Source organism: Bombus affinis, chromosome 14 (genome assembly GCF_024516045.1).
Source record: "Bombus affinis isolate iyBomAffi1 chromosome 14, iyBomAffi1.2, whole genome shotgun sequence".
Lineage (NCBI taxonomy): Eukaryota > Metazoa > Arthropoda > Insecta > Hymenoptera > Apidae > Bombus > Bombus affinis.
In genome coordinates, this window is record NC_066357.1 from 5,878,197 (window position 1) to 5,905,066 (window position 26,870).

At 33.2% G+C, this 26,870-nt stretch overlaps 3 protein-coding genes across 14 annotated transcripts in view; 2 read left to right on the forward strand and 1 right to left on the reverse strand.

Annotated features, from left to right (window-relative positions):
* LOC126923800 (ras-related protein Rab-32) overlaps nucleotides 1–3,972 on the forward strand; it is a 57,820-nt gene extending 53,848 nt beyond the window's left edge. For all 4 annotated transcript variants that reach the window (XM_050737642.1, XM_050737641.1, XM_050737640.1 and 1 more), the window contains one exon: nucleotides 298–3,972. In XM_050737642.1, the coding sequence (XP_050593599.1) occupies nucleotides 298–411 (114 nt within the window). In that variant the 3' untranslated portion in view covers nucleotides 412–3,972. The remainder of the gene's footprint in view (nucleotides 1–297) is intronic.
* Nucleotides 3,973–5,743: 1,771 nt separating this feature from the next.
* LOC126923807 (protein brown-like) lies at nucleotides 5,744–12,265 on the forward strand. Of its 3 annotated transcripts, none has more exons than XM_050737666.1 (11): nucleotides 5,746–6,023; nucleotides 6,163–6,211; nucleotides 6,656–6,836; nucleotides 7,124–7,316; nucleotides 7,686–7,875; nucleotides 8,481–8,696; nucleotides 8,799–8,901; nucleotides 9,365–9,592; nucleotides 10,269–10,510; nucleotides 11,300–11,400; nucleotides 12,013–12,265. In XM_050737666.1, the coding sequence occupies exons 1-11, from the start codon at nucleotides 5,807–5,809 to the stop codon at nucleotides 12,192–12,194; spliced, it is 1,902 nt and encodes a 633-aa protein (XP_050593623.1). In that variant the 5' UTR covers nucleotides 5,746–5,806; the 3' UTR covers nucleotides 12,195–12,265. The 3 variants fall into 3 exon arrangements, with proteins under 3 accessions (XP_050593625.1, XP_050593623.1, XP_050593624.1); XM_050737667.1 differs by having other exon boundaries at nucleotides 5,747–6,023; nucleotides 9,365–9,586; XM_050737668.1 differs by lacking the exon at nucleotides 9,365–9,592 and having other exon boundaries at nucleotides 5,744–6,023.
* Nucleotides 12,210–25,533, reverse strand: LOC126923806 (protein scarlet-like). 7 transcript variants are annotated; one of them, XM_050737664.1, is made up of 14 exons: nucleotides 25,360–25,533; nucleotides 23,014–23,179; nucleotides 22,851–22,899; nucleotides 21,373–21,422; nucleotides 20,537–20,670; nucleotides 18,686–18,838; nucleotides 18,203–18,441; nucleotides 17,362–17,458; nucleotides 16,846–17,088; nucleotides 14,892–15,125; nucleotides 14,199–14,334; nucleotides 13,556–13,661; nucleotides 13,220–13,320; nucleotides 12,210–12,746 (listed from the first exon to the last, which is right to left on the reverse strand). In XM_050737664.1, the coding sequence occupies exons 2-14, from the start codon at nucleotides 23,177–23,179 to the stop codon at nucleotides 12,565–12,567; spliced, it is 1,890 nt and encodes a 629-aa protein (XP_050593621.1). In that variant the 5' UTR covers nucleotides 25,360–25,533; the 3' UTR covers nucleotides 12,210–12,564. The 7 variants fall into 7 exon arrangements, with proteins under 7 accessions (XP_050593621.1, XP_050593620.1, XP_050593617.1 ...); XM_050737663.1 differs by having other exon boundaries at nucleotides 25,328–25,533; XM_050737660.1 differs by having other exon boundaries at nucleotides 24,911–25,533.
* Nucleotides 25,534–26,870: the final 1,337 nt, after the last annotated feature.

A 26,870-nucleotide genomic window follows, 5' to 3' on the forward strand; every position in this document is an offset into this window, starting at 1 on the left:
GGCTCGTATAAAAATGGTACGAGAAGGTGGAGGCAACGAGCCAAAAATACGTTAAACAAATGTCAAAGAACATAATTATCAATCACTTTGATTCATAGATGACTGAAATAATAATAGTGGGTGCGATACATGAGAGATAATAATTTGAAAAGACGCAGAAAAGAAAGTCAAAAAATGGCCCCTGCGAATAGCGCGTATAAAAGTGGTACGAAACGAGGGAAACGATAAGCTCAAAATTCGCAGGGAGAATCTGCTGTTCAACCTTCGTTAACAAACCTGTTTGCTTTCTTCTTGCAGATACTTCAGAACGACCAGATGATGAAAGGTAATGGCTCCCAGGATCAGACAGATGGCGAGCGGTTCGCATTGAATCAAACGCCGACGAGTTCAAAGAAATCCTGTTCCTGCTGACGAATCGGTAACCAACCGATAGCAGGATCGTCCGGTCCGTTATCGTGGTCCTGCCATCACCGTTTAGTCATCGGTGCCATGACACGAGAGTGCAGTGCTGCTTGCTCCGCGTCGACCATCGCCGTCGTCGTTGGATCTCGTCTCGATCGTGTAACCAATTTCCTGCCTGAGAAACGAACCATAATAACGATCGTTCCATCGATCAAAGTCATCTTTTGTAAGATTTCGATGCTTCCTCGTACATCGTCGATGGTTACTGATTGAGAATTTACGAAAATCGAGCATAATTCTTCCATTTGATCTTTGTAAATATGCATACATATATATATATATATATACATATATATATATATACAATGACGGACGAAAGAAAGTTTAAACGATACTGTTTTATTATGACTTTATTCGAGTTTTAGAAAGCGGAATTCTATTTTACGAGTACGATGAATAAAGGTGATATATATATTCGAAGAAAGCGATTGTTACCAAGATGGTGAAAAGCATCCAGTACGAAGTTACCAATACTCGTATATTATGGACTGAGGGTTTTTATACATTTATAGGAAATTTATAGGAAGGTGCAAAATTGCACGGAATGCACATAATATGATCCACGCTATAGTGCTTCGCATAACACTTTTCCATCGAGATTCCACTGTTTTAATTACACCCTCAACAATATTAATTTGTATAAAAATCTCCAGTCTAAGCGCGTGCAAGTCGCAATTTTGAACTTTCTCTTGGTCACAACTGTACGTGATTCACATTTGTCGGAGGTTCGGCTGGGTTTGTCGAAGAAGGTGAAACTTGGAATGCTGAATAAGCGTGGAGAAAGTAGAGTTTTTAAAATATTAGAATTCTTAGACGCAGTCAGGCTGACTAACTCTTCATCAAAATGTTGAGAATCCGCAATGATTTTATAGATTTTGTTTTGTAGTTCTCAAAGTATTTGAACGATTCCTTTTGTAATGTATACGAATTTACTCTGTTTCCTTGCGTTACGTCTCTTCCTATACTTCTCATTTTAATTCCCTTGAAATCGAAGACAAGTTAAGAATAGATAATCGAGAGTGTCATTTATAAGACGAATAGTAAGTAAAATTGATAATGATGATTGATTACCATCGTAATTATTGTCATTATACACTAAGTTTCTAGAAAACCTGATTAAAAATTGGGAAATTAAACATTTGAGATAGACTTAACATCTTCCCTTGAGTTCTACGCTAAATACCCAACTACCAAAGAACCAAATTTCACAATTCAATGAATTCCCTCATCTGCTTTCAAACAATTTTAACGTTATCATCGTCCTTCGTGTTTTTACTTACAACGTTTTCTTTATGCTTTCCAAGTATTCATTGTTCAATTCCAACTATTTTATAGTCCACTTATATCGCTGCTTATTTTTGTAAAAAGAAAACTTGGAATGTTTCAACCTTTAAGCGAATGTGACTCGTCTCGGCATTCTGAGCTCACCGTTCTTCTAAATCTTCATAATTATGGCTCCCATCAGAAAGAAACGAAAGAACGATAAGAAGATCGTGAACGGATGACGATTGCAAGCTCGATAGATGATAGAAGAATTTTTATTAATAAGTCGAACGTTTTAGCCGGTATCGTTGAAGGTTGATCGAAAGCCAGCACCGCTTACAGGACGTTTTCGTTAACGCGAGACTACCACGACGAATAATCGACGTATTCGTCACTGAAAGAGCCTGTGAAAACGTTCCTGCTCGAACTTTGCGACTCTTACCATTCCAAAAGATCGTTTTCACTATCTTAATTCTGTATTTCGTTATTGCTGTACAGTATTGAACGCGAAAGTTTTAGAAACACGAATAAGAACAGCTGTAATAAATAATTTCGACATAATGGATAAATGCCTGAGAGGTTGATTAACGAATACTTGAAATGTACAATTCGGCTGTAACGTAATTTGGATTTGTTAGGTATCTAATTTGGATATTTGTCAAGTTTAGAGTTATTAGGTATTTCATTTTTAGATATTTTCCTAATAAATCTGATTTTTATTCATTTTTATTAAGCAACTATTCTTCTGTAATTTTTACATTCGTAATTCGTTTTCTGTTTCCACCTCTTGGTCTTAGAAGACTATGCTAACGTAAGCCTAACGAAATAAACCACTCTCACGTTCCAGCGATTTTTATGTCAATTCTAAATCTTAAGTTCTACCTGTTTTCTCTTTATTTTTATTTTTTTTCTTTTTGTTTGTTTGTTTTTTTTTATTAAGAAAAAAGAACATGTGACAATTTACGTCGACGATTAACAGCGTTCGCGAATAAAACAACGAATTAACAACCTGTCGATCGTTAGATGTAAAATTAAGAATTAAGAAAACAAATTTACTTCTAGTTTCCTGCTTTTTTTAATTAACGAGTGACGACGACACTGATCCTTATGAACACTGGCCGCGACTTATTCTAATCGAACTGAAAAGGTAGCTAAACTATATTAGTCGACTATCGATCACTTACTATGATAAGTCTAGTTAGCGTATATCACCGCTCAAAAGTATCTGGATATTTATTTACGTATTGTTGTTAGATTGCGACTTAATCGTAATCGCTGTTATGATATTATAAAACGTTACAATGAAGTTAGTTGCCAAAAGCAGAATATTCCACGACAAATTTATTTGTAGATACTAATCTCTGTGAAATATTCCATCATTTTGAATATTCTCCATTTCATTTACAAGCTGCAAGTCAAATAAACAAAGTCTTAAATTAATGGAATATGAAAATAAGATATTATGGAGATTCAAAGATACAATATATATATAATATAAACATTAGAAACATCAAAGTTTCTATTTGTTTTTGTTTTTAAACGTGAGCGATTAATTATGTAAAAGGCCAATTGACAGAAGCTTGCTATTATTTCAACATTTGCAATAATTACAAAGAACTGTACTCATCCGTGAAATTAATAATAATTTTCATCGGTTTTTACCAGTATAGGTATCATTAGCAAGTTTTTAAATGAATCATTTCGATTTACCTAATCTCCATTGATTCGCAATTCCATTAAATTCATAGATATTTCATTAAATCTTTTCCATTGATCTACATCTCATTACTTGTGTGTCCATTATCAAGGAAAAATTCACGTATTAAATCTAAGTATCCAGATACTAATGAATGGTTAGTATGATCATTATTGATCGTTCTTCAACGAATTTTGGTCCGTCGATGAAAACTAAAACTGTGTTCCACGTTGAAAGCCTGACTGCTTGGAAAACGTTTCATTTTCTATATAATAACGTCGACCTAAGTAGAGTTTTTTATACGAGTAATTATTAATGTCCACGATATATGTATTTAACAGAGGAAATGTCGTGAGTTTCTGCGTTTTTCTATGGAAAAATGATGTGGTGCCACGTGTTTTCCTGTCTCTTTTATCGTTTCTCCTTTTTTATTAAGATGAAAATACTTTGTTCATACGTATTATATATTATATACAGATTGTATTTATATGTATAAGAAGTATGTTATATATATATATAATTTATAGTAAAGTGATTGAGATTCAATATAATGGCCTGTTGCAAAGCACTTTATTTTTCCTTCATTTCTGTCACGTATTTTTAGAGCAATTCCATTCTTGGTTTACCAATTCACACGAAGAGAAAAACGGAGAAAAAAATATTTTAACAGAAAAATATAAATCCATATATCCCTGTTTCAATGTATCTCCAGTTAATTAAATTCAATTCGTAGATAAATAATTTTTCCTTCGTTTCTTGAGACTATCGTTTGATATTTTAAATGAATCTCGTATTTCGTTCATTCATATACTGATGAAAAAGGATAAGAAAATATTGGAAAATATATTTGTGCTAAATTAATTAAATTCCATTTATAGACAGATAACTGGATGCGGTGCGAGTAGCTTAATAATTTCACTCTTGTCGCACTCGAGTTGCTCAACTATGCATTAGACAATGAATATTACGTAGTGCAGGACACAGGTGTCCTTAGACGATCCTACTATCGTAACGTTACGTAGAATGTACTCTCACTTTCTGCGATGCTATTAAACTGTCCACTACTACAATCAACCAGTATCCAATCACGTCGCAGTCCTCGAAATTATATAATCTTCGTGAAATCAACATCCTCTTAAGTTTCTTCTGCATAAAAATCCCATTGAAAAATTTACGTCACTCGTGTATAAATTAATTTCCATCATCAGGATACAAAATCGATATAAATTACGCATATTGGTATCTTGTTCTTGCTACGAACAGACGCATCAATTCCATCGTCAGTGAGACTAGAAATCCATGTACCATCAAATCTGATAGATGACAAACAGTAGAAAGAATTCTTGTATCGTTTCTCGGAAAATTGATCGTAAGAAATTTTGTAAAAAAAGATTCAAGTTTGTTCAGGATTGATTGCCACCAGAGAACAATTCTTCGTGATGAAACTCTCCTGCTCCTTGGTCATTCATTCGCGATTTCATAGTCATCGTACCGTGCAAACGTTGTTGAGTAAATGGCACTAGCGAACCGGAGCTCTTTTTCAACTGTTCATTGTCCGAAGTGCCTTTTAATTTGATGCTTCGTAGACTTTGTTTGTCGAAAATTAAGCAGAACATTCTTAAAATGACGTAGAAGAGATCAGATTATTACACAAAGAACGCGGTAACTTAAAATGAAATAATTTATTGCCATTATTTTTTGTCCGAAAATTTTCTTCCATTTTCCAAACGGACAGTTAATCTGTTTAATAATTTTTTAATACCTCTTTCCTACCTCAAACTCGTGCTATTTTCCATTGTATATTTTATTGTTTTATTATTCCATTATTTAATTAATGTTCTGTACATGTTTCATTTTCTATTTTACTCTTTAGCGTTTTATTATTTATTTAGTATTCTGTTATCTATTATAGTTTGTCGTCTATAGAACACTGTGAAATTAGATTTGGAAGAATCTACTTGTTTAAATAGCATTTTAATTGCGTTATTTAAATACAATTGAAAATTATTAGAATTATCACATTATATCGTGATATTATTATATATAAACTCACATATAAAACACAGACAATCGTTAACTGTGACTAATTTTCGTTTCTTCATTTTCTACTTACTGAAATTACTTTTCTTCATTTTCTACTTACCCGCTGAAATGTTTATTACCAATGGAAAATCCTGACAGTAGCAATAGAACAGCAGAGAAAGAAGCGTAAAATAAAGAGATACATTGTATGTATTACAGTCTGAAATTTAATCTCTTAATTAGTTTGCCTTCTACCTTCTACGTATGCGAAGATATCGTTATTCTTAATTTATTGAAGAGATATTTTCGTCATGGAACAGGTTAGATAACGATGATAAGCGTGACGAAGAAGCGAACCAGTTCATGAAATTGATTGCAGTTGTTACGTGTCTTCGTACTATACAGATTTTCCGCGACCTATCCAACCTGATAATGTTAGAAGAATTGAAAAATGTTGCAGATACAATTGTTTGGGATAATTTGACAGTGAGCGTCCCCCAGGAAAGAGATTTCTTGAAGATTGTATGGAGAAAGTTTCGAAGAAGACGTTACGAAGAAAATTTGTCCATCTTGAAAGGAGGTGACATCGAAAGAAAATGTTCCATTTGTCTATTATTTTCCTGTTCACAGAAATTTCTATTTCTTTGATTGATTTGCCGATTATTTAAGGAACTTTTTTTTATCAAATGTGAAGTAACAGAAATCTGTGTGGATTATAGTGTCTGGTTATGCTGTGACGGGGAATCTGATTGCTATAATGGGGCCAAGGTATAGAAAAGTTACTGTAGAAATAAATATAGGAAGAACAAAGTACTCGATGTAATGAAATTTCGAGAAGGAGGAATCGTGAACTCTTAAGCTTAGAACTGTTGATTATAATTAATTATTTATTACAAACAAAATTGAAATTTGGAGAAGGAGGCATCGTGAACTCTTAAGCTTAGAACTGTTGATTATAATTAATTATTTAATTCTTTTTTACTTTTTAATCGATACGAAATTAATCGATAAGAGCAGAGGAAATTTACAAGAAAGAATTTACATTTTTTATTGTACATTCTAGTAAGTGTTAGATCTCAATTTCAAAATATTAAATTGGTTTATCTTCATAAGAGAAGAAACTGTAGAATTACGAATTAAATGATCAACACGAACCACTAACGTCGTAGAATGTCAAACCTAAAAATGACCGCAACGATCATTGTTTTCCAGTGGCGCTGGAAAAACAACGCTTTTAGCGGCTCTAGCTGGGAAAATTGAACCGACGTCTGGATCGGTGTCAATAAATGGGCAAATCGTTTCGCAAATGATCATGTCGAAGATATGCAGTTACCTGCCTCAATTCAATGCTCTGCCAACGTCTCTCACCGTGGAAGAATATTTACTGTTCTCGGTGATTAGTTGCTTTACTTTGATAATTAATGATACTCGACTAAAATTACGAGAAATAAATAAATATTAGTTTGCATTATATAATTAATATTATAGATAATTATATTGCGAATTTGATTATTACATAGTCTATATTATCATTCATTATATATTAAATTTATTACATTACAAATAATATTCAGCATTTAATAATAAGTGAATAAATATTAATTTTTATCATCTTTCTTAAATGCGCTCATCGTTATTTATATCGAAGATAATTCACGATAAATCGGTTGGTTTGTTCAGTACGCGTTGAAGATGAACGTCAACAGTGTACAAAGGAAATTTTTGTCAATGAAATTATCAACGGAGATGGGCCTGATCGATTGTAAAGATGTGTTGATATCGAATTTGTCTGGTGGACAGAGGAAACGACTTTCCTTGGCTGGTGAATTGATTACCAGGCCAAAGATACTTTTCCTCGACGAGCCGACTACTGGTAAGAGAAAGTTACAGAAGATATCGATTTAAGGGTGCGTGAAACAGAGTAGCGTTATGGATGATTATGATATTTTCGACTGATTGAATATTATTGGAATATAATTGGAAATTTTTAATTCTTAATCGTCAATGCTACATTTTTTTATTTCTCTTCTTTTTTCTTTTTGCTAGTATATCTGGAACATAGAATTTTATAGTGTTTTATTTAACGTGTATTTAAAACTGCTTCCCCCTATTTTTCTACCTCTCTACGCTTTATTTCTTTCCCTTTTTTACTTTTGGATTTCTGCTCGTATTAATTTTCAATGTTTTAATGTAAAAATTTTAATGGAAATTTCCGTAATTATACGTAATAATTAAATCCTAGGTTTGGACATATTCTCTGCGAAGCAAGTGGTAGAGACATTGACGACTATAAGCCACGAATCTATAGTCTTTTGTACTATTCATCAACCAGGAATGGACGTATACAATCTCTTTTCTCATGTGTTATTGCTGTCTGATGGGAAAACAGGTTACTTTGGGACTTTGGAGAACGCTACACAGTTTTTCCTCAGGTAGCTAATCAACGTCTGATAACTTTTACTATCCATGATATTTTCTATTTCAAAAAGGAACAGAAATCATACCGTCAAAAAATTAATACCAACTACCTTTGAAGACAAAAGATAAATCTTCTTCCTCTAACCACAGGAATAATTAAATAAATACTATTAAAGTCAAAGTTGCTTCAAATAACTAATTAATTAAACGGAGATATTCTCTTCTGACTGAAATCACTTGAAACATTATTAAATTCTGCTTCCAATAAAATCAAATAACGTTTAAATGAAACTGCATAATATCAAACAAAAAAAAAAAAAAAAAAATGTCTGATATATTGTATGAAATTTCGAGTAGAATTTGACTGAAGGCATAATAAAATTCTAAATGCCAAAGAAACACAGTCTAAGCTACGAATACTTGAAATAAATCATTAAATTGAAAATACCAATTCTAATTGAAATTTCCAGAAACATTGTTAGCTTCTAACTTCAATAAAATCAAATAAAGATCAAATAATGTTATATAAAATTGAATAAAAATTTCTCCGAAATATTATGTGAAAAATCGATTAAAATTCGTCTGAGATAATACAATTCTAAATGTGGAACAAACACAGTTTAGGTTACGAATGCCCGGTTGGTTTCGACGAGTCCGAGTACTACGTAAAACTCTTATCTCGGCGAAAAACCGAAACGTCCACGACAAATCCGAATCGCGAGGACACTGCAGCCGAAGAACTTATCGATAAGATATGTCGGGCATTCTCGCAATCTCCTCTCTCGAGGATTCCCAAAATCACCAACAGCAAAGACCTGGAGATCCAACCGCAGAGGTAATAAAAAATATTTTCGAAAGGAAAGCAGAAAAAAAGGAGAAAGATGGTTTATTGAAATATACGAAGAGATCCTTGTGTTGCAATAGAAATAATTTTTAGAAAGCCTGGATGCGCGATACAGTTTTCTTGGTTGACGTGGAGGATATGGGTCCAAAGTCGCAGGATGATCTTTCAAGGATGGATTTCGTGGCTTTCTTATTTCGTGAGTTATTTCAATAAATTTGAACATTGGTAATCAACATTGCTAAACACTAACTCAAGTTTCGAACAAAAGGCAACTAATGGGAAATTTGGGGCAGAAATCATTCGTTGATAAGGATTTTTGTAAAGCACGTACACTAACGAAAGAAATTTAGAAATTGGGAAAATTTGGAAAGTTTGCGAGATATCGTAAAACTGTCTGTACAAAGAAGATATTCATTTATGACACAAATTTATCCTTTGCTAGTGCTGTAGTACAATTTTAGGGGATGAAAACGACCTTTGAGAGAAGAGGCGTAAAATTTTCCATTTTGTGGAGTGTCAAGAGTTCTAGATAAGATAATCAATGTGTTTACTTTTGTTCGTTATTTTGAATAACTAATAATTGATAATGACGACTGCTCGCCAAATTCTATCGAATTTTACGAAAAAAGGAAAATTATTGTAATTGAAATTAATCGCAGCTCTCCATGGCGGCGGTGGCCACTTTTTACACGGGGATTAATTCGCACACGCAGGTGGGTGTGCAGAACGCGAGAGGCGCGTTGTACATGATGAGCTCTGAAATTTCGTTCACGGTCGCCTACTCCGTGATTTACGAATTTCCTAGTCAGCTTTTGATTTATCTTCGCGAGGACGGCGTTTATGGCAGCGGCCCCTATTATGTCGCCACGTTCTGCGGTCTGGTAACAGTATGATTTTGCTTTCAACTTTTCTAACCAGATCTAAGTGTAACGTTAAAACAACTAACTTTTAGCGCACCTTAAAATGTTTCTGATCGTGAACGTCAAGATTTTGAGAATTTTTATTTACTCGCGTATATCAAGCTTTAAACCAGTATCCTGCCTTTGGCTGCATAATTAACTATGTTATAAAAATTATTTTCCTTCGTCCTGGTACGCTTCTGTGATTCGAAGAAATATAGTCAACTGTTTATGATGGTAAACGTGAAACATTGTCACATGAAAACTGGCATCGCGCTGTTTTATAATAGTCATAATTAGATTGCGCATTTTCGTACATTTATGAGAAATTTCAAGATGCAAAAATGCACGTAATATGCTAAAAATAATAATAATACCCTATAAAATATTTAATACTTGAATGAAGCTTCTATTCAAGTTCCACTTTCCTAATTATATTCGTACAAATGTAAATCTCATAGAGTTATGGAGTTGTTATGAGAGGAACAAATATGGAATGTCGCAGAATCATTTCAGTCGGTTTCAGCATTTTAAAATTCAATTTAGCTAAAACTACCAGCACTTAACTTTGTTCTCTAAAAAGTAGAAATTATTTCTGTGCTATTGTTATCAATTAAAAACGCTTTAAAACTGAGTCACTAACAAAGAAGAAAATATTTTTCAGATACCAATAGCAGTCCTGAAGGCCATACTCTTCACAACAGTTATATACTTCATCCTGATCGCTCAAATCAATTTGTCCAATTTTTTATTTTACTGCTTCACCACATCAGTGGCTGCGATTTGTAGTATAGCGTATGGTCTAATGTTTTCCATTTGGATCGAGAATGTCGATGTTATTACGTCAATCATGGTACCTATAGACATGCTCTTCTTATTAACTGCTGGCATGTTCTACAATCTCAGGTATTATATGTTTTAAATAAATGCAAATTATAGCTTTGCCATTAAAAGCTTCGTAAACGACACTGAAACAATATTTGGTATTTATTTCTTGGGAATTATTTAATTAGATAGCTATAACTTTAATTAATCGGAAGTATAGGGTATTTAAAGTTCAAGATTAAAAAAAAAAAAAAAAAAGGAAGAAAGGAAAAATTAAAGTTTACACTTGTAATGCTCAAACTTTGACTGAAACGAAGAAAATACCGCTCAAATTTTATCGAGATAACAATGAAAATTAAACGGAATGAGAAGCACAATAGAAAATATGAAAAGAAATGAAAAGACATAGAAAATAAAGAAATTGCGTGAAATAAATGGCTGGTACGCTTAAAATTGAATGAGATGAGAAAAATATCACTCAGACATTGTCAATATTGCCTTTAGGAATTAAAAAAAAATAGAAGACACAATATATTGAGAGTAAAGTGACACAGAAATGAAAGAGAATAAAGAAACACAAACTTCTGAAAGGAAAATACACATTTTTGAACTTTGAGAATATAATGGCTCAAAATTAAATAGAATAAAGAGAGAATGACACTCAAATTTTATACATAAGATTTATATCTTTTGTTTAACTTCCTTATTTAAAGCATATTGGAGAAACGTTATTTAAAAATGTAAAATCTACTCGAGTGCAATGTTTGAATTTAACTAGACCATAAATATTTTAGAAGCAGATCGGAAATGAGCTGTATTTTCTTCACGGGTCAACAGGCTATAAAAGTAATGGGTCTTTGACGGTTTCAGGTCGCTGCCCAAGTATCTGACGTGTTTTAAATATTTCTCGATATTCTTTTACCTGAACGAAGCTCTTTCCATAATTTATTGGTCACGAATAGAGGACATTGGTGAGCACAATGATTTCTTAAATAGATTGCACCAACTTCTGTCGATCTCTCGAGTACCAGTCGGAAAATCATTCGCAAACGTAGAAGATCAGTTTTGGAAATTTTCTTGGGAGGACCCCATTCTTGATTTGAAGCCAGAGATATCAATCTGATGAAAATTGAATCCAGTTTTTCACATGGTTCAGTAAAAACCTTAATCTAGCTCCAATATCAGTTCTACTTTTTTGCTGTCTTTTCTTTTTACATTTTGGTTGAATATAAATTTTAGTTTCACAAAAATAAAAGTATTTAATCGTAAAATTAATGGATTTTAGAATTCTTACAAATAATTCCAGCATATTAATTAAATAAACTCTAAATAAAGTAATAAACGTGAGACATTAATTAGACGAGTTAATAAAGTTTCTCCGGCTAATGTTGTAAAGTCAAAATTATTATGCGACCGTGTTTTACTTCGACAGATCGCAAATCTAATAATCTATTTAAAAAACTAATGACTTTCGGATAAATCGATTAAAATTTCGATTCGGAAAAAATTTAATACGTGTAATTTACCTTACAACGATTTAAATATAATTAATTATTAATTCAATTCGACCAACTTTCTTTCAGAATGTCTAGCATCCAGTGACTTTCCTTGTCTACAAAATGGAGAACAAGTGCTATCGGAATATGGATTCGAGAAGACAAATCTCATCTGGGATTTCAGTGGTCTTCTATCCTTAACAATCGCAATGAATATTCTTGGATACTTTGGTCTACAAAGGAGGAGGAAAATTAAAACATTTTTGTGAATAACAATTCCATCGTTCGTTTACATAAAATAATTTATAACTAGCATATAATACATATCAACTTACTTAAAGCTACTCGTATAACTTAATATTATCTGTGTATTCCTTGTATTCCCTAAATATCTATTGATATTAGCGTTAATATCGAGAATCTGTGAATTGTTAATTTAATGAGATCAGAGGTGATTACGTCGATCGATCCGAGATAACAAAGTATTTAAGTTTACAAATTGAAAAACAACGATAGTAAGGAAACATTTGTGCATTGATTTTTTTTAGATCTTTTTTTTTTTTAGAAAGAAAAGTTGTAAAATGGATTGAGAAAGTGAATGAAATTAGAGATTAACTTAATTAACAACTGGAAATTAATTTAATAGACAGGTTCCTTGCGACTTCTGTGTCTGATTACCAGAAAGCCAGCGAAATGGCAAATCCCAAAAATGACCAAGAGACCGATTATATCCATGGTGTAATGGTTTGGTAAGTAGCCGTACTTCTCCAAAACTTCTCGTCCGCTGGAGACACACGGCTCTTCCGGATCCGGCGAACAGTCTTTGACATGAAAGATTCTTATGTGAAAAGCGTGGAAGAACGTTTTCTGATTTTATTTATATTCTGCAATTTTATTTCACAATTTTTAATTTTTGATCTTGTAATTAATGCTCGATAATATTAAGCAATATTTGTATAATATTTGTACTTGTTATACCAATCGCAGAGTTAGATATTGTATTATATCTTCCTTTAAAAAATAAAGAAAAGAAAATAAAGAAGAATTTACAATCCTACTAAAGATTGAAGAAAGTTAGAAAGGACTTCAAACTTCGATAGAAGATTAAGAAAACTAAAAACCTAGCAACTTTTATTTCAAGTATTTTCTCGCATGAATGATACAATTTGTGAAAAGCAATTTAAAATAACGAAACACCTTCTTCCCGTTTAATTTCCTTAGAGCGTAGAACGATACATGTAATGGAATAAAATATGAAGACAAATGTGATTAATTTCAACAGCTAATTACGTACTTATGTGATCGATTAGAGGCCATTGCGTCAAGGAAACCGCCTCTAGGCCATAATAGAACTGGGATAGATATTTGAGCCACGCGATACCAGGCGCCAGATAGCTGAAAAATATTTGTAAGGGAACGCATCGAACCTGTACACGCTCGTTTTAATTAAACTTATATCTATATATATTCTTTATCGTCGTGAGTGTATTTTTCAAATATTTTAGGAACTTAGAAACAAGCTATTTTAAATTGCGTGTTATTGAATGTGGAATTTAATTTTTTATTCGCGAATGAGCATTCGACCATGAGTAGGTTAAATTTAATTGAAGTTTGTAATCGTTCTCCTCACCCAAGATGCAAATAAATTCCGCAGAACATCAGGCCAAGGAAGTCCAACGGCACAGAAAATAGGGAGGCTGTGTTTACCGATTGGAACGACGCCGATAGAAATAAACCTGTCGAGAAATCAGACGGTTCTTGTGTGTTTCTACTCAAAATATCCACCTTTGCACGCTAGGAGAAGCCAATAAATTGAGATAATTTAATGAAAAATGCAATACTCTCGTTGTTGAATAACTTCTGCGATTCTTTCACGCTACATTTTACTGTTCCATGGTTAATTTATAAAACTACAGTGAATCAAAGATTACCTTTACCATACTTCTACGTAGAGAGCTGATTTTTATGTAATTTCATATATTTGTAAAATTTGTTGCATCTGGTAAAAATTATACAGAGTGTTCCGTTCTGAACATTTTATATATTTCTATGTATTGTATGCAATTTGTAGAAAAAATGTATAAAAATCGGCGATCTACATTCAATTATATAATAAATATAATTAATAATTTTCTCTTTGTCTGTCTGTGTCTCTGAGACTTACAATAATTTCAGTTACATTGTTTTAGTAATAAAAAATATATGGTATCCCTATAATAGTTGAGAATTTTTGCTTTCTTCTGTTTTATCTTTTCTATTGGGGAGATCCTCACCAAGAGCGGAGGCTGAAACAGCGCAGACAACTACAGGCAGCGCAAAGTAAACGAATCCTAAAAGTCCACCCTTCAGCCCCGTGATTGCGAATATGAAAGCCGTGTACAGCAATGGCTGTATTATCGCCCCGGGTATCTGAAAATTTCCACGGAATCCACTATATCCGTACATTGAAATTGGAGATTGGATTTCGCTGCTATTCATCCAGAAATGTAATATTTCGAAAGCATAAAAACCAGTATACAATTAAATAATAGATCACTTCGAAACCTTATTTTCCTTGGGTCAGAAAAACTTCCAACGACAATGAAACAAAATAAAAACGTTTTTTACTAATCCAATAATTCAATAAATATCTTGACGTTAATGTTACTAATTAACATAATCATTGATTTAAATGTATTTCCAATTTTTAGTCACTTCTAATTTTTTAATCAATGAGAATACCTTTATCAAAAGTTTTTCAATTAGAATAATTATAACGCAAAAGTAGGTGGACACAAAAGTTTCAATGTCTGTAACAAAATCATCTAAATATTATTTCCTTAAATTTCATCTGTGCGTATTTCGTTGTTAGGAAAAATGTAGTTTCGCCGAGTCACATCTATTAATATTCTATACAGAGATTGTAATAAGATTAGATAGAATTTTAGGTACTGGTAAAGGACTTACTAATAATCAATTTATCTCACCAGGACGATAACCTTGCTCATGTAATACGGCGTCGGGTCGTACAGTCCACTGGCGATGTCACGCAGTAGAAGCGGCAGTTCTCGCGGGAATGTGTAGAAAACAGCATAATTGAACGTGAATACAGTTTCGACGACCACCAAGTAGAGGAGACCTTGCATATTCTGTATGCCACCCTGATTCAACGCTTGTCCCGTGATGTTCATATAGGGCAACGCTATCAGCAATCCTATAAACTTTAAACGTGCGTTTGTCGACTTTTGGATTGTTTGGAGTTTAATGAAATTTAAGAAAATTGGGAAACCGAATAGAAAGCGGATGATCGATTGGAGAAGAATCGAGCCAGAGACACAGTAAAGTTGACAAGAACATTGATTACAGAGTAGAGTTTATGGCAATTTATATAATTTGAGAATATTATATTTTAAAAATACCAGAAGGGATAGTAAATTCTGCTTTTTTGGGAATATTTGGAGGCTAGTGATCGACGCTAAATCGCAAAGTATCAGACTCATGGTTCAGTGTTGGAAATCGAAAATCATTGTAACTATGGCAAGAAAAATAGCTAATTACACTGGAATCGTGACTCGAGGAGCGTAACAAATTATAGTGAACGAGGAGAAATGCAAGCACATAACTTTCACTCGAAGGAAACAGACAGCCCGTGCAATATCACCGAACAATAAAACCGATACAGTTAAGAACTTGGGAATGCACTTGGGTAGCAGACTCGTTTGGAAGCATCGCACTCGGCAAAAGGTAGAACAAATTGGAAACAAAAGAAGAAACATGGTATACCTAGCAGGAAGTATATTGCAATCCAAAACTATAAATGCGGGAAACGAACTTCTAATCTACAAAGTACAACAATTGTGAGACCAATCTGAACTTATAGGATTGAGCTCTAGGGCACAGCAGCTAACAGCCGCATCAAGAAGATCGAGGCATTACAATCAACCATTCTACGGACAATAGTCAATGCTCCATGGTACATTAGAAATTAAGAGCTCAGAAAAGACCTGGAGATAGAACCGGTTTCGAAAGTAATCGCAAACCATGTTAAAAGATACAAAAACAGGCTATCTAACCATCCAATTACTTTAGCAAATAATCTACACAGTCAGCCTATCCCGAGGAGACGATTAAAAAGTATCCAAACGATTTCACAATCTAACAATAAGAAGCGATATAAATAGCAAGGAGAAAATATTTACATGGTGTTAGTACAGTTAGTACAGTTAATGTTTTTGGAAAAATTGGAATTTCGAAAGAAGAAGGCATAAAAAGAGAAAGTTATGGTATATTCAGTACAAAAATTTATTAGAAATGAGGGAAGTTTCAAAGAAGATCAAGACAATTTAATTTATCTAGAGGAATGTTAAATTATATGGACTAGATGGTATTCTAAATTTCAACTTAGTAAAATTGTGTATATATTCATCAAGATATAATAATTGTGAAAAGGTTTAATTGAAAATAGGATTCAAGGAATCGCAATAATCTATCTTGATCGAACATTATAAAATTGCAGGGTATCGGTAAAAGAAACAAAATGTAAAATCAAATTCCTTCGAATTCCTTTTCATAAACCTAGAATCGAAAATCGAAATAACATAAATTGATTGGGAAAAAGAAGAAACAGAGATAATATAAATTAACTGAAAGGAAAAAAAGAAGAAAATTATGTGTACGTGAAACATCGTGTGAATGCAACATTCGTCTCTAACTATCTGACTTCGAACTATCTCATCTCCCATCTTTTCCCTTCAAATTTCCCGACAACTTGGAATTTAATCCACTACCATCTGAAATTCTGAAACACACGAAACAATGACCATGTGGCTACGATAAGGGAACGATTAAAGCACAAAGGCGGAGAAAGAAGGCGAAAGGGGATCAGACAGCTTATCGTGGTCAAAGGAAAAGCTTGTTGTAGGACACAGTCCAATGTCTCACCATGTACGTTGTGAATCGCAAGAGAAGAGAGGCTGAGTTCCTCTTGTAATCGACGTAAGTTCGCCACGTGAGCCAGCGAAGCTGCGTCAGTGTACGTGCTTTTTTGAAATCTTTCGGAGACAAGGAGATCTGTGAGAATATTGCTGGTAGCTCACCGGAATCCATGAAGCAGGAGTAGTCGATCAGTTTCGACACCTTCTGGCTGTGTTTCGATTTCTCGTACTGATCGCATATCCAATTTACCTATGCAGGATCATCGAGTTTGTCCAGAAAGTTTTGTTTCCGTTTCTCTTTTCTTTATTCTTTTTTTTTCGTTTGTTAACACGTTGACAAAATTTGATGTATCTGATATACTTAATATATATTTTACCCCATGAGTTTTATATATTTCGCCCTGAGAGCCACAAAGATTGAAATACACTAGGCTATAACATTTAATTTTTTGCTAAGTATCATCATGTTTGTCTAAATCATTCACGTCGTTGAAAATTCTTCAAAAGATTTTGTTTACAGTACCTTTCTATAACTTTCAGCTTCCCTGCCACGGACGATGGATAGTTGAGAAACGAAGAACTCAGCGCTGTTGAAAGTTGGAGGACAACGTAGGTCCAAGCTGAAAGTTGCATTCCATTTTTGTGAAACAGTGCGTGAACTATGTATTGGTTGAATGGTAAGGAGTTTGAATTCTTTGGAATCTTGTACACGTGAATCTAAATTTGTAAATCTTGTGCAAAAACATTATAGAACGATTACTGTTTGGTACGCGCAAAGAAAACACGTACGTTTCTAAACGAGTCACGTCATTCAAAAATAGCTGGATATCAATTTCTTTTAAAAGGTCCGGAATACTTAAGTATATTTGACGTAAAAATCCTTTTACTCAGCTTCGATGTCGGCCAATATATAAGCTCTTCAAAGCAAAAGCCATCTCTGAAAGTAGCCATTTGACATTTTATGACACCGTTCGTAACATTCACAAATTATTCAAATCGTATCGTCGAAATATTAGAATGACCGTAAATTTTATATGAAACAAATGAAAGAATACTGTTCTAAATAGCAAAATTTCCATCAGAAATTATCGGCTAATAACTCTGATTTAAATCAACTTTAAATTGATCTTAGGTCGAGTGAAGTTATCCTTGAATTTTGAAAAGAATACACAATTTTAATTGAAATAAACCTTCTGATATCAATAATAAATAGCTCCACATATTGATACTGATCCTATAAATACTATAGATAATGTAAATAATAATATAAAATAGAATTACAGGTAATTCCTTATTTATCTCAAGATCTGATTAAAAATGAAACGAAGCGTTGAGCAGGTATCTAAATAAATAAATAATCAAACCTATCAAAGAATTTCATTGCGTCGGTAGAAGAACCTTGAAAAGCGACCCTGCCGCTGGAAAGTAGCAGAACTTCATGAAAGATGTCTAACAAACCGGAAGCAGGTTGATGCAACGTGCATATGACTATCCTTCCACTGGCCGCGACGTCCCTCAACGTCTTCACCACAGTCATCGCCCCATAACTATCCAACCCTGTTGTTGGCTCGTCGCAGAAGAGAATACTCGGTTCAGTGAGCAACTAGAAAGATTTTCTACTCTATGTGTATCTCGTATGAAGGAAATTATGGGTCAAAATAAATAAATATTATCATTGTTATAGTATCTCATAAGATATGTATTTTTATAAATAAAACGACAAAATCTATCGGTATTTAAAATTTCAAAATTCGAAAACATGTGTAATTAAAGCACAAATTATGAAAAATAGTTGAAGATCTTGTATATATATATTTTTATTTAAGAAAAATGTTTCAAGATCTTACTTGAACAGCCAGGGTGACGCGTTTCCTCTCTCCGCCAGAAAGGGCAGATAATTTTGTGGTGATACATTTTCCTAGTCCAAGTTCACCAAGCAGCACCATTATGCGTTGCCTTCTGACGTTGGCCCCCAGCCTCCTGTCCATTTTCATGCACGCCTTGATCAAATCAAGAACAATCGCCAAGTTTTAATGGCTGCGGAACCCAATCATTCGACGTTTAAGCGAATTACACAACGTCGACGGTCAGATGCGCATTGGAAAAGCGTTTTCAGCGAAAGTTTGAAATGAGATTCGGTTTCGCTTAAACGCGAAATAAGCCTTTGAAGAGTAGTTCTTTGATGAAAGATACGAGATTGATTTTTAACAGATTTCAGATTGGATGCTTGAAATTCAGCGTCGTATTATTGAGGCGAGATTATAAATTATGATGGACATGGAAATCATACTGCGTATAACGATTACGAAGATCGTGAATAATATGGAGATCACGGAAGTTAAAATAAAATTAATAGAATAAGAATCATAAGAATCATGCAAGTCGTAATAAAGATAAAAGTCACGCAAATCAGAGAATAGAGAAACATACAAATTATGAAAGCCATAAGAAACATAAAAATCGTGTAAATCACAAAACAATGGTAAAAGCCATAAATATCGTGAAAGATGTAAAAAATAAAAACCATGAATGTCATAGTACAAATCCGAATCATAAGCATCACAAAAGGGACGAGAAACGTTTATACATAGATGGAAAATTGGAAACTTGAAAATTGGAAAGTTAAAAATATGAAATTACATAAACACGTGCAGTCTACACGCACAATTTTCTGTTACATATTAAATAATATTTTTTCTAAGTAATAATTAACAAAAAATAATCTTTCTTATGGATTATGAAGAAATCGGCTCTGAAAGGCTTACATTACAATTTGATATCTACCGATGATAAGCCATTCCCAATAAATATTTTCAATCAAACATCGGACAAAGTATAAAAGCAGGTGTTTCACAAAGAGATCACCGTTCCATTATGTTTCATTCGATTTAAGAATTGATCTATCGAAACACATAATTCCTTCTCGTTACGTAAGACAAATAATCTGTACTGATATCAGTCGGTTTATCGATCTCGATTACGAGCTTGACAAACTGATGGCGAGTAAAAGGCAATTATTTAAAACCGCTAACTGCCAATCGACGCGAGTTTATCGAACGATTATTCTGTTCATTGTACCGTGAACTGCCCCATAAACTTTTACTAGCTACTGGGTAACCATTATTCGATCGGTGTTAGTAGAGATCGATTGCCGCCGTCCATTGAAACGAGTATGATTAATCAAGAACGATTCATGATATCTATCATCGACGATAAAATATATATGAAACAAATGCTTTCAACGACGTTATGATAGTTATAGTATATCCACTATTTTTCATTTCGTTTCTTGGTACTTTGATAAATTTCTTGTTGCAAGGAAGATATATATAATTTAAGGAATAAGAATTCGGGAAACTAATGAAAAAATTTATTTCGCGTTTGCATATGTAGATTATTAAAAAATAAATTCATATTTTCATCTGGTGGACCGATATTTATTTGTTATTAAGTCATATCAGGAGAAATGTTTTTTTAATTCTATAATTCTATAGTTTTATAGTTCTGTAACTCTGTAAGTCCATAACCGTTTAATTCTAAGGTATCAAAATCATGTAATTTTGAAAAATGTTACTTATTAATATAGATAATAAGAAACATCGTAAAACTCTAAATTTTAGACATTTTTTAGGAGGAAATAGAGACTTGATCGAATATAGAAAGATTGAAGTAAATTAGAGCAATGTAATTGAACGAACCATGAATTCCATGTGCTCTAGGATTGTCAGCGATTCGATGGCCAGGTCCATTTGTGGAACGAATCCAGATATCCTTATCATTTGGTCGGTATCGATAGGCTTGCCATTTAACAGAACATCACCTGTCGCTTCTCCTATCGATTAAAAATGCACACTGGTCAGTGATCTGCTCGTTTTGATATCAAAAATAGTAAAAGGACAGAGGATATTTCTCTTTTTATTTCTATCTATATCAGTGAAAATATATTTAAATGTAAATCATTTGCAAACTACTCAAAGTAGATTGAAAGAAGTTTCAAAGAAAAGGGAAAAAATTTTCTGCAACGAAGGTCTAGAAACTTTGTAATATTGTATTATTGATTTTATTAATATACTTATTGTAATATATAAAAAATTGATTAGGTTTCCCTGATAAAGTTAGAAATCGAATTATGCAAAATATAAAACAATATCAAAATTTAGCTATTAAGGTAACATTAGAAACAGATTTTGTTTTTAGAAAACATCTGATCAGATTAGATTCTTCTATTACCTTAATAAATTATTTTATCAAAAATCTATTAAAATAAAGAAAATCACTATTGCTATCGTTAATTATCAGGCCATCTCGAATTAATAATGAAAATTAACAGAATAGTTATAAGTGTAACATACATATAAGCACGCCAAAGAACATGATTTGAAACTTTTGCCGTATTTTTTCATATAGGTACCTTTCATTTCGATCTTTTTTGGCACAAATTTCATTCGTTGGTAGTTCTACTATTAACGATACCGTTTCATTCTGACCGCGGCGGATTAAATCGTGAAAAATGGAGGAAGATAAACTTATGAACCTTTCACACGGCGGCTGATCGTCGCGAGTAACGTAGTTTTCCCAGCGCCGCTGCAAAAACGACAAGTTCTTTTCAGTGAGGGAGAAGAACGTTCCATCCCCGCGTTGGGAACAATTAACCCCGGAATACTAAGCACTCGTAATTTTCATCAGCCATGCTCTGAACATCCAATTTTATTTCCGTCTCTGCCTTCCTCCTCACGGTGCAGACTGTAATATTAAACACATCAGCAAACTGTTCTCCAAGCCGGGGATAAAGAGCGTAGAAACGAACGTTAAAATCTTAATACGGCAAGTTTAACGGCAGCAACATCTGTAATCCGTAAATTTTGCATGTGAAGATATGCTGCTAACAACGAGCTGATTAAAAATTTAATGATCCGTAAAGTTTACTGATTATCACACAGTTAAGAGGATAGTAAACAACTTTTTTATGGGGCTGGACGTTTTATTGGGTTGTATAGGTTGGATAAAAAGATTCAGGTGAGTGCGTTAACACTAGAGCTGGCAATCTTCAATATACAGGGTGTATCGTAACGTGTGGTATCCACTTCAAGAGTTGACAGAGGGCACAAAAACGATGAAAAAGAAGTTCATGTGAACATGTGTTCTGTCTTATTTTGTTTCAAATTTATAGTCATCTTTGTGTTTCAATAATCCGTACAGTGTTTATCTTCACAGCAGGGCTACCCTCGGTTTGTATTGTTTGACATACACCTGGAATTTTTGAAAGATTGCGAAATTCTTTGATACAACAGCACTAAGCTTACATACAGACCGAGAATCGTAGCTATAACCTTCTGTGAAGGCTGTAGTTAGGTTGAAACCTTGAGGTAACTTTGGCACAAGATCAGATGTAGTACATGTTCGAGTGAACTTTTTCCATTATTTTTGTGTCTGTCTATGCCTGAGGTAGGTCTCACATGTTATGATACACCCTGTATAAGTATCTAAATATCAATCGTAACAAATAACAAAATAATATTAATACATAATAGTTTATTGGGTAACAAATTCGTATGGATTTGGGAAAATGTTATACAAATCACTGGAACTTAAAAATACGCCTATGTGAATGAAGATACGTACGTATCTGTAGAGTTACTTCTTGATTAGATAGATTTTTTCACATTTTGTTAAATAAACGTGAACAAACTGTGACTCGACCTAATATATCATACATAGATATACTGTTAGAGCAGTGAAATAAAAATAAAAATAAGTGTACGTAACTATACAAGTGGTAAATTTAAAAAGACGAATATAGAAGATGGAGAAGTCGAAAATGAATCGCAAATGTAAATGATATTTCCATTTGAAAATGATCTGCAGAGCATATGACGAGAATTGAATGTCCTATGAGTATGTCTATAGTTATCTGTATATCTTATATTCGCCACATATCGGTGTTTTTATGTAAATTAATAATTTGTAATTTATTTAGTATTCCAGGGTTACAAGAAATTTCACGATGATTACCTTGGTCCCATAATCGCCATCAACATTCCTGAATTAACTATACCACTGACTAGAAGTAAATCAGAGAATTAATAATTTTTGGATTATAAAAGCACCAGAGAATATAGTTACGGATTATATATATTCAGTATTATTTCCTTGATCTTTTTAGTAGAAGTTATACCTCCATTGAGCAGTCGAATGAATTCTGTGTGCTGCAGACCGAAAATTGCTCGAAGACTACCGCCATTGACCTTCCTCTCAACCGTATATGAAATGTTCCTCCAAGTCAGACACAAATCTTTTCGTATACTCGACTGCAACGTTGGATATCCCAGACTGCGTGTCATCTGGAAAAATAGATCAATCCCAATCATGTTTATATAATGAATATATATTTTTCCTTAGGTATTTTTTCAATTATGCGTTGCTTTGTTCATTTTCACTGTTTGTTAAAAGAAAAAATCTAAATATTAATAAAATTAAACGAATAGAAATACGAATAAAATCCACTGCAATGAAAAATGTTGTCCGAAAGTTTTCCTAAATAGACGGAAGCTATTTAATAGATCTAACATTCTCCTTTCCTTTCTTAAGAAAATTGATTTACCAAAATTACCACCAACATTTTCAGACAACCGTCTCGAATTGGAAGCCATGAATCGAAAATTTGAAATCCCGAGCGTAGTTAGGAAAATCCAGGAAACTAGCAAAAACCGAACGAACGAAGGGATAGAAACGAAATCGATGTAACGTTCATTCAACTTCCAATGCGATTTTCGTGTTTAGAAAATGGATATCGCTGGCGTGTTCGAAATGATCAATCGTAATTATTCGAAATTACAGCGAATCGGAGGGTATGGAATGCGAGGAAATCGACGAGGAAGAAGATATAAATAGTTTCTTAGAGTGATGAGCTTGTGGTTATTCAAGGATCGTCGTTACAAGTAATGAACCTTTCCACTAACAGCGTCTCATTAAAGTGCCTATAGGTCAGATTCGATTACATAAAACACAAGTCCAGCTTGTGTGTCGTCATATCGAGCCAACTAGTTGTTGTTTATACTTATATAAGTTTGTACAATCGTACTTATTGTTAGATGTTCCTTACATAAATTCAGAAGAAACACACATAAAATAAAGCCCGGCTATTACTTTCACAGGAAAAGAACAGATACAAATATCCAGACTCGGTGGTCTATTAGTCGCTCCAACATTAAACATTCGCATCTTATCAAAAAAGCAGGCTCCTAAATTAAAATAAACTAAAGTAAAATATACAGTGGCCTGTGAAGTGTGGTACAAGAAAAAATAAATTGAAAATGAAGAATAAAATGTATTTAAATACAACAACTTGTTTTCGTAAGAAAATTGGCTCTAAAAGTGTATCGAGCATGCGTGTATAATTTCTAATTGTAAGCAATAAATTGGTAGACCTTGGTAGCATCTCTCATTAATAAACATTTTCTCCTGTTCGCTACTACTTCTGTTTACCTTGCATTGATAAGATAATAGATTCTACAGAAAGAGATGAAAGAGTAAAATCCGCTTCGATATTTGGTACATTTCCGAAAGCAATATTTTTGTAAGCGGTGCGTTATTTTAGGAAATTGTGTTCATCGCGTCTGATTTATTTATGGAGAATCGCGTTCTAAAGGAAAGGATTAAATGGATTATGTACTGGATGGAGTAAGTGAATGTGTGAACAGTTTAACATGCCCCTGCATTGGTTAATCAAAGGACCTAACCCTTTGAGTGTTAACCAACGCTACTAGCACCACGGTGATAACGTGAAAATTATTTCCTGCATTACTTTCAGCGATAAAAAATAGAAAAGAAAGAAGGAGACCATCGTGTAAATAAATTTACGAACATTCCACACTCTTCCCTCGAACTCTTCCCTTTTCAACTAAAATTCTTGGCCTTAAAAAGTTTCGGACTGCAAAGAGTTTAATTAACGATCACTAATTAAATCTTTAAACATTTAAATTCCAGAACGAAGAAAAGACAACTTTGACAATACAGTTATCATTTATTTATCCATCGAATTAAATCTCATTTCAAGGTATACGTATACTCACTCTAACCGTATCGTAGAAAATCATCCCGCTGAATCACTATAATAAATAGATCCACAGGCATCCATCGATTCACTCACGAATTATCCACTGTATGTATACTAATCAACAAACTCATAAAATACTCAAACCTAACGTAACCACAAGCTCTATCAACAATTCCAATTAATTTAAAGCCCAATAGATTGTGAAAACCCATCGACAGACACAAAACCACCATTACATATCGCCTTCACACAGAAAGAAGTGATTGCAAAAATCACTCATCTTAAATAATCTCCAGCTATTATTGAAACAATGTTGCATGTAATATAACTTGAAATATTATCGTTTTAATGTAATGTACAACGCTTCTTTTTAAGTTCACCAGCAACGAACGTTATAAGTGTATGGTGGTTTTTATGGGAAGTTATGGGATACCGAGAAAGATGTGTAGAGTAACTTGTATATACGTGGGTCTGGTTATGGCGTTTCGGTTGACTGAAGAGAAGCTGGTTGGATTGTGGTAACCAGAGGTGAATGTTGTTCGCGACAACACGATACTATCGCGAATGGTTTTGTGGAGGAATAGACGAGTGTGTTGTCTTATATGCAACGGAAGGCCGTTACACAACGAGAACTATGATACGACAAACTCACTGGTGGAAACAGTGACAGGATTAGCGACGGAAAGGAGCTTTAACGCATTCCGCAGCGGATTGGCGGATCTTGCGTTGAGTTAAAAGCTGCTTTACATGGGGTGTGCTGGATGGTTAATGGCTCTTTTATTTATACACGCTCTTTTTTTTTCTTATATTCAGAAGATTGGTGTAACGCGACGCTGTGTCGCGGCGAAAATTCCAAGTGCTAGTACTAAACGTGGACTAGTATGTTTTATGTTCCTTTCTTTTGAAAATCAAAAATGATAATTGTTAAGGTAAAATATTTTTCGCGAATTGAAAATAATTTTTGTTACAATTAAAAATAACAGCGAGTAAAATAATATTACTTCTTTTCTTGCAAATGATAATTGGTGAGATAGAATTTCCTGTTGAATAGATTAAGAATAATAGTTGGTGGGAATTTTTAAAAATCTGTTATTACAAGGGTTCTAGGGTTTTCAAAGATATAAAATGGTAGTGTATCAAATAGTAATGTTTTTTTTTTGTAAATTAGAAATAATATTTGGTAAACCTGACTTGGGTCTTGAAAATTAAAAATGGGTGTTGATAGTATAGTTCTATATACAAATTTATTTCTAATATAGTTTCAAATACAAATCATAATTATTAATTATGTATAGTAGTAGGAAAATCATATTATTGATAAATAGATCAAGCTGATCTGTAATTTATCTACATAAAGAAATGTTCCCCTAACTTGTCTTTATGAATATAGATTCATCAAGATCAGTTTATCTAGATAGTAACATTCTGGATCACGAACGAATAAATAATAATAAGAAATAATTGAAAGCCTTTGTGTCGCTTTTTTGTTATATTGTAGAACATTTAAAATTATTTTCTTAACATCGTTCATTGATTGTAATTTACAACAAGGCTTTATTCACTGTGAAACGATGTTATAATGATTTATAGACAGCAAGTCTGAAAATGAGGAGTTGATGCATACTGTTGTATATTTAATGAAGCCACGTTGCAGTTTGTTTATTCATACATGTGAACCCGACATATCGTTGTCTACATATTTACATGTGTATCTAAAAAGAGAAAAGTTTGCAGAAATGTTAAAATACACTGAACGGTTTAATGAAGCAATCTGTTGGACGAGTATTGATTCCATATCTGATAAACGTTTCAATTTTTAGTTGGTAAGAGCCCTCCCATTTATGCGTTCGACTAGCGTGCACATATTTGATCTGCTTGCAAGCTACGCTGATCAAATTCATATATTGAAGATTGAAAAATTCCGATTTTACAAATATTATATTTTCTTTAAATTCATTTTGAAATTTATAATTATC

Bases quoted from the DNA above. Each gene is read 5' to 3' on its own strand.
- LOC126923806 (XM_050737657.1), bottom strand. From the start codon at position 23,488: ATGGCTTCCAATTCGAGACGGTTGTCTGAAAAT. The intron at 23,180-23,455 runs GTTGGTGGTAAT...CTATTTTTCCAG, and splicing joins CGAGACGGTTGTCTGAAAAT to ATGACACGCAGTCTGGGATA. The intron at 17,459-18,202 runs GTTTGATTATTT...TGCAACTTTCAG, and splicing joins GCAATGAAATTCTTTGATAG to CTTGGACCTACGTTGTCCTC.
- LOC126923807 (XM_050737666.1), top strand. From the start codon at position 5,807: ATGAAATTGATTGCAGTTGTTACGTGTCTTCGTACTATACAGATTTTC. The intron at 6,837-7,123 runs GTGATTAGTTGC...TGGTTTGTTCAG, and splicing joins AAGAATATTTACTGTTCTCG to TACGCGTTGAAGATGAACGT. The intron at 8,902-9,364 runs GTGAGTTATTTC...AATTAATCGCAG, and splicing joins TTTCGTGGCTTTCTTATTTC to CTCTCCATGGCGGCGGTGGC.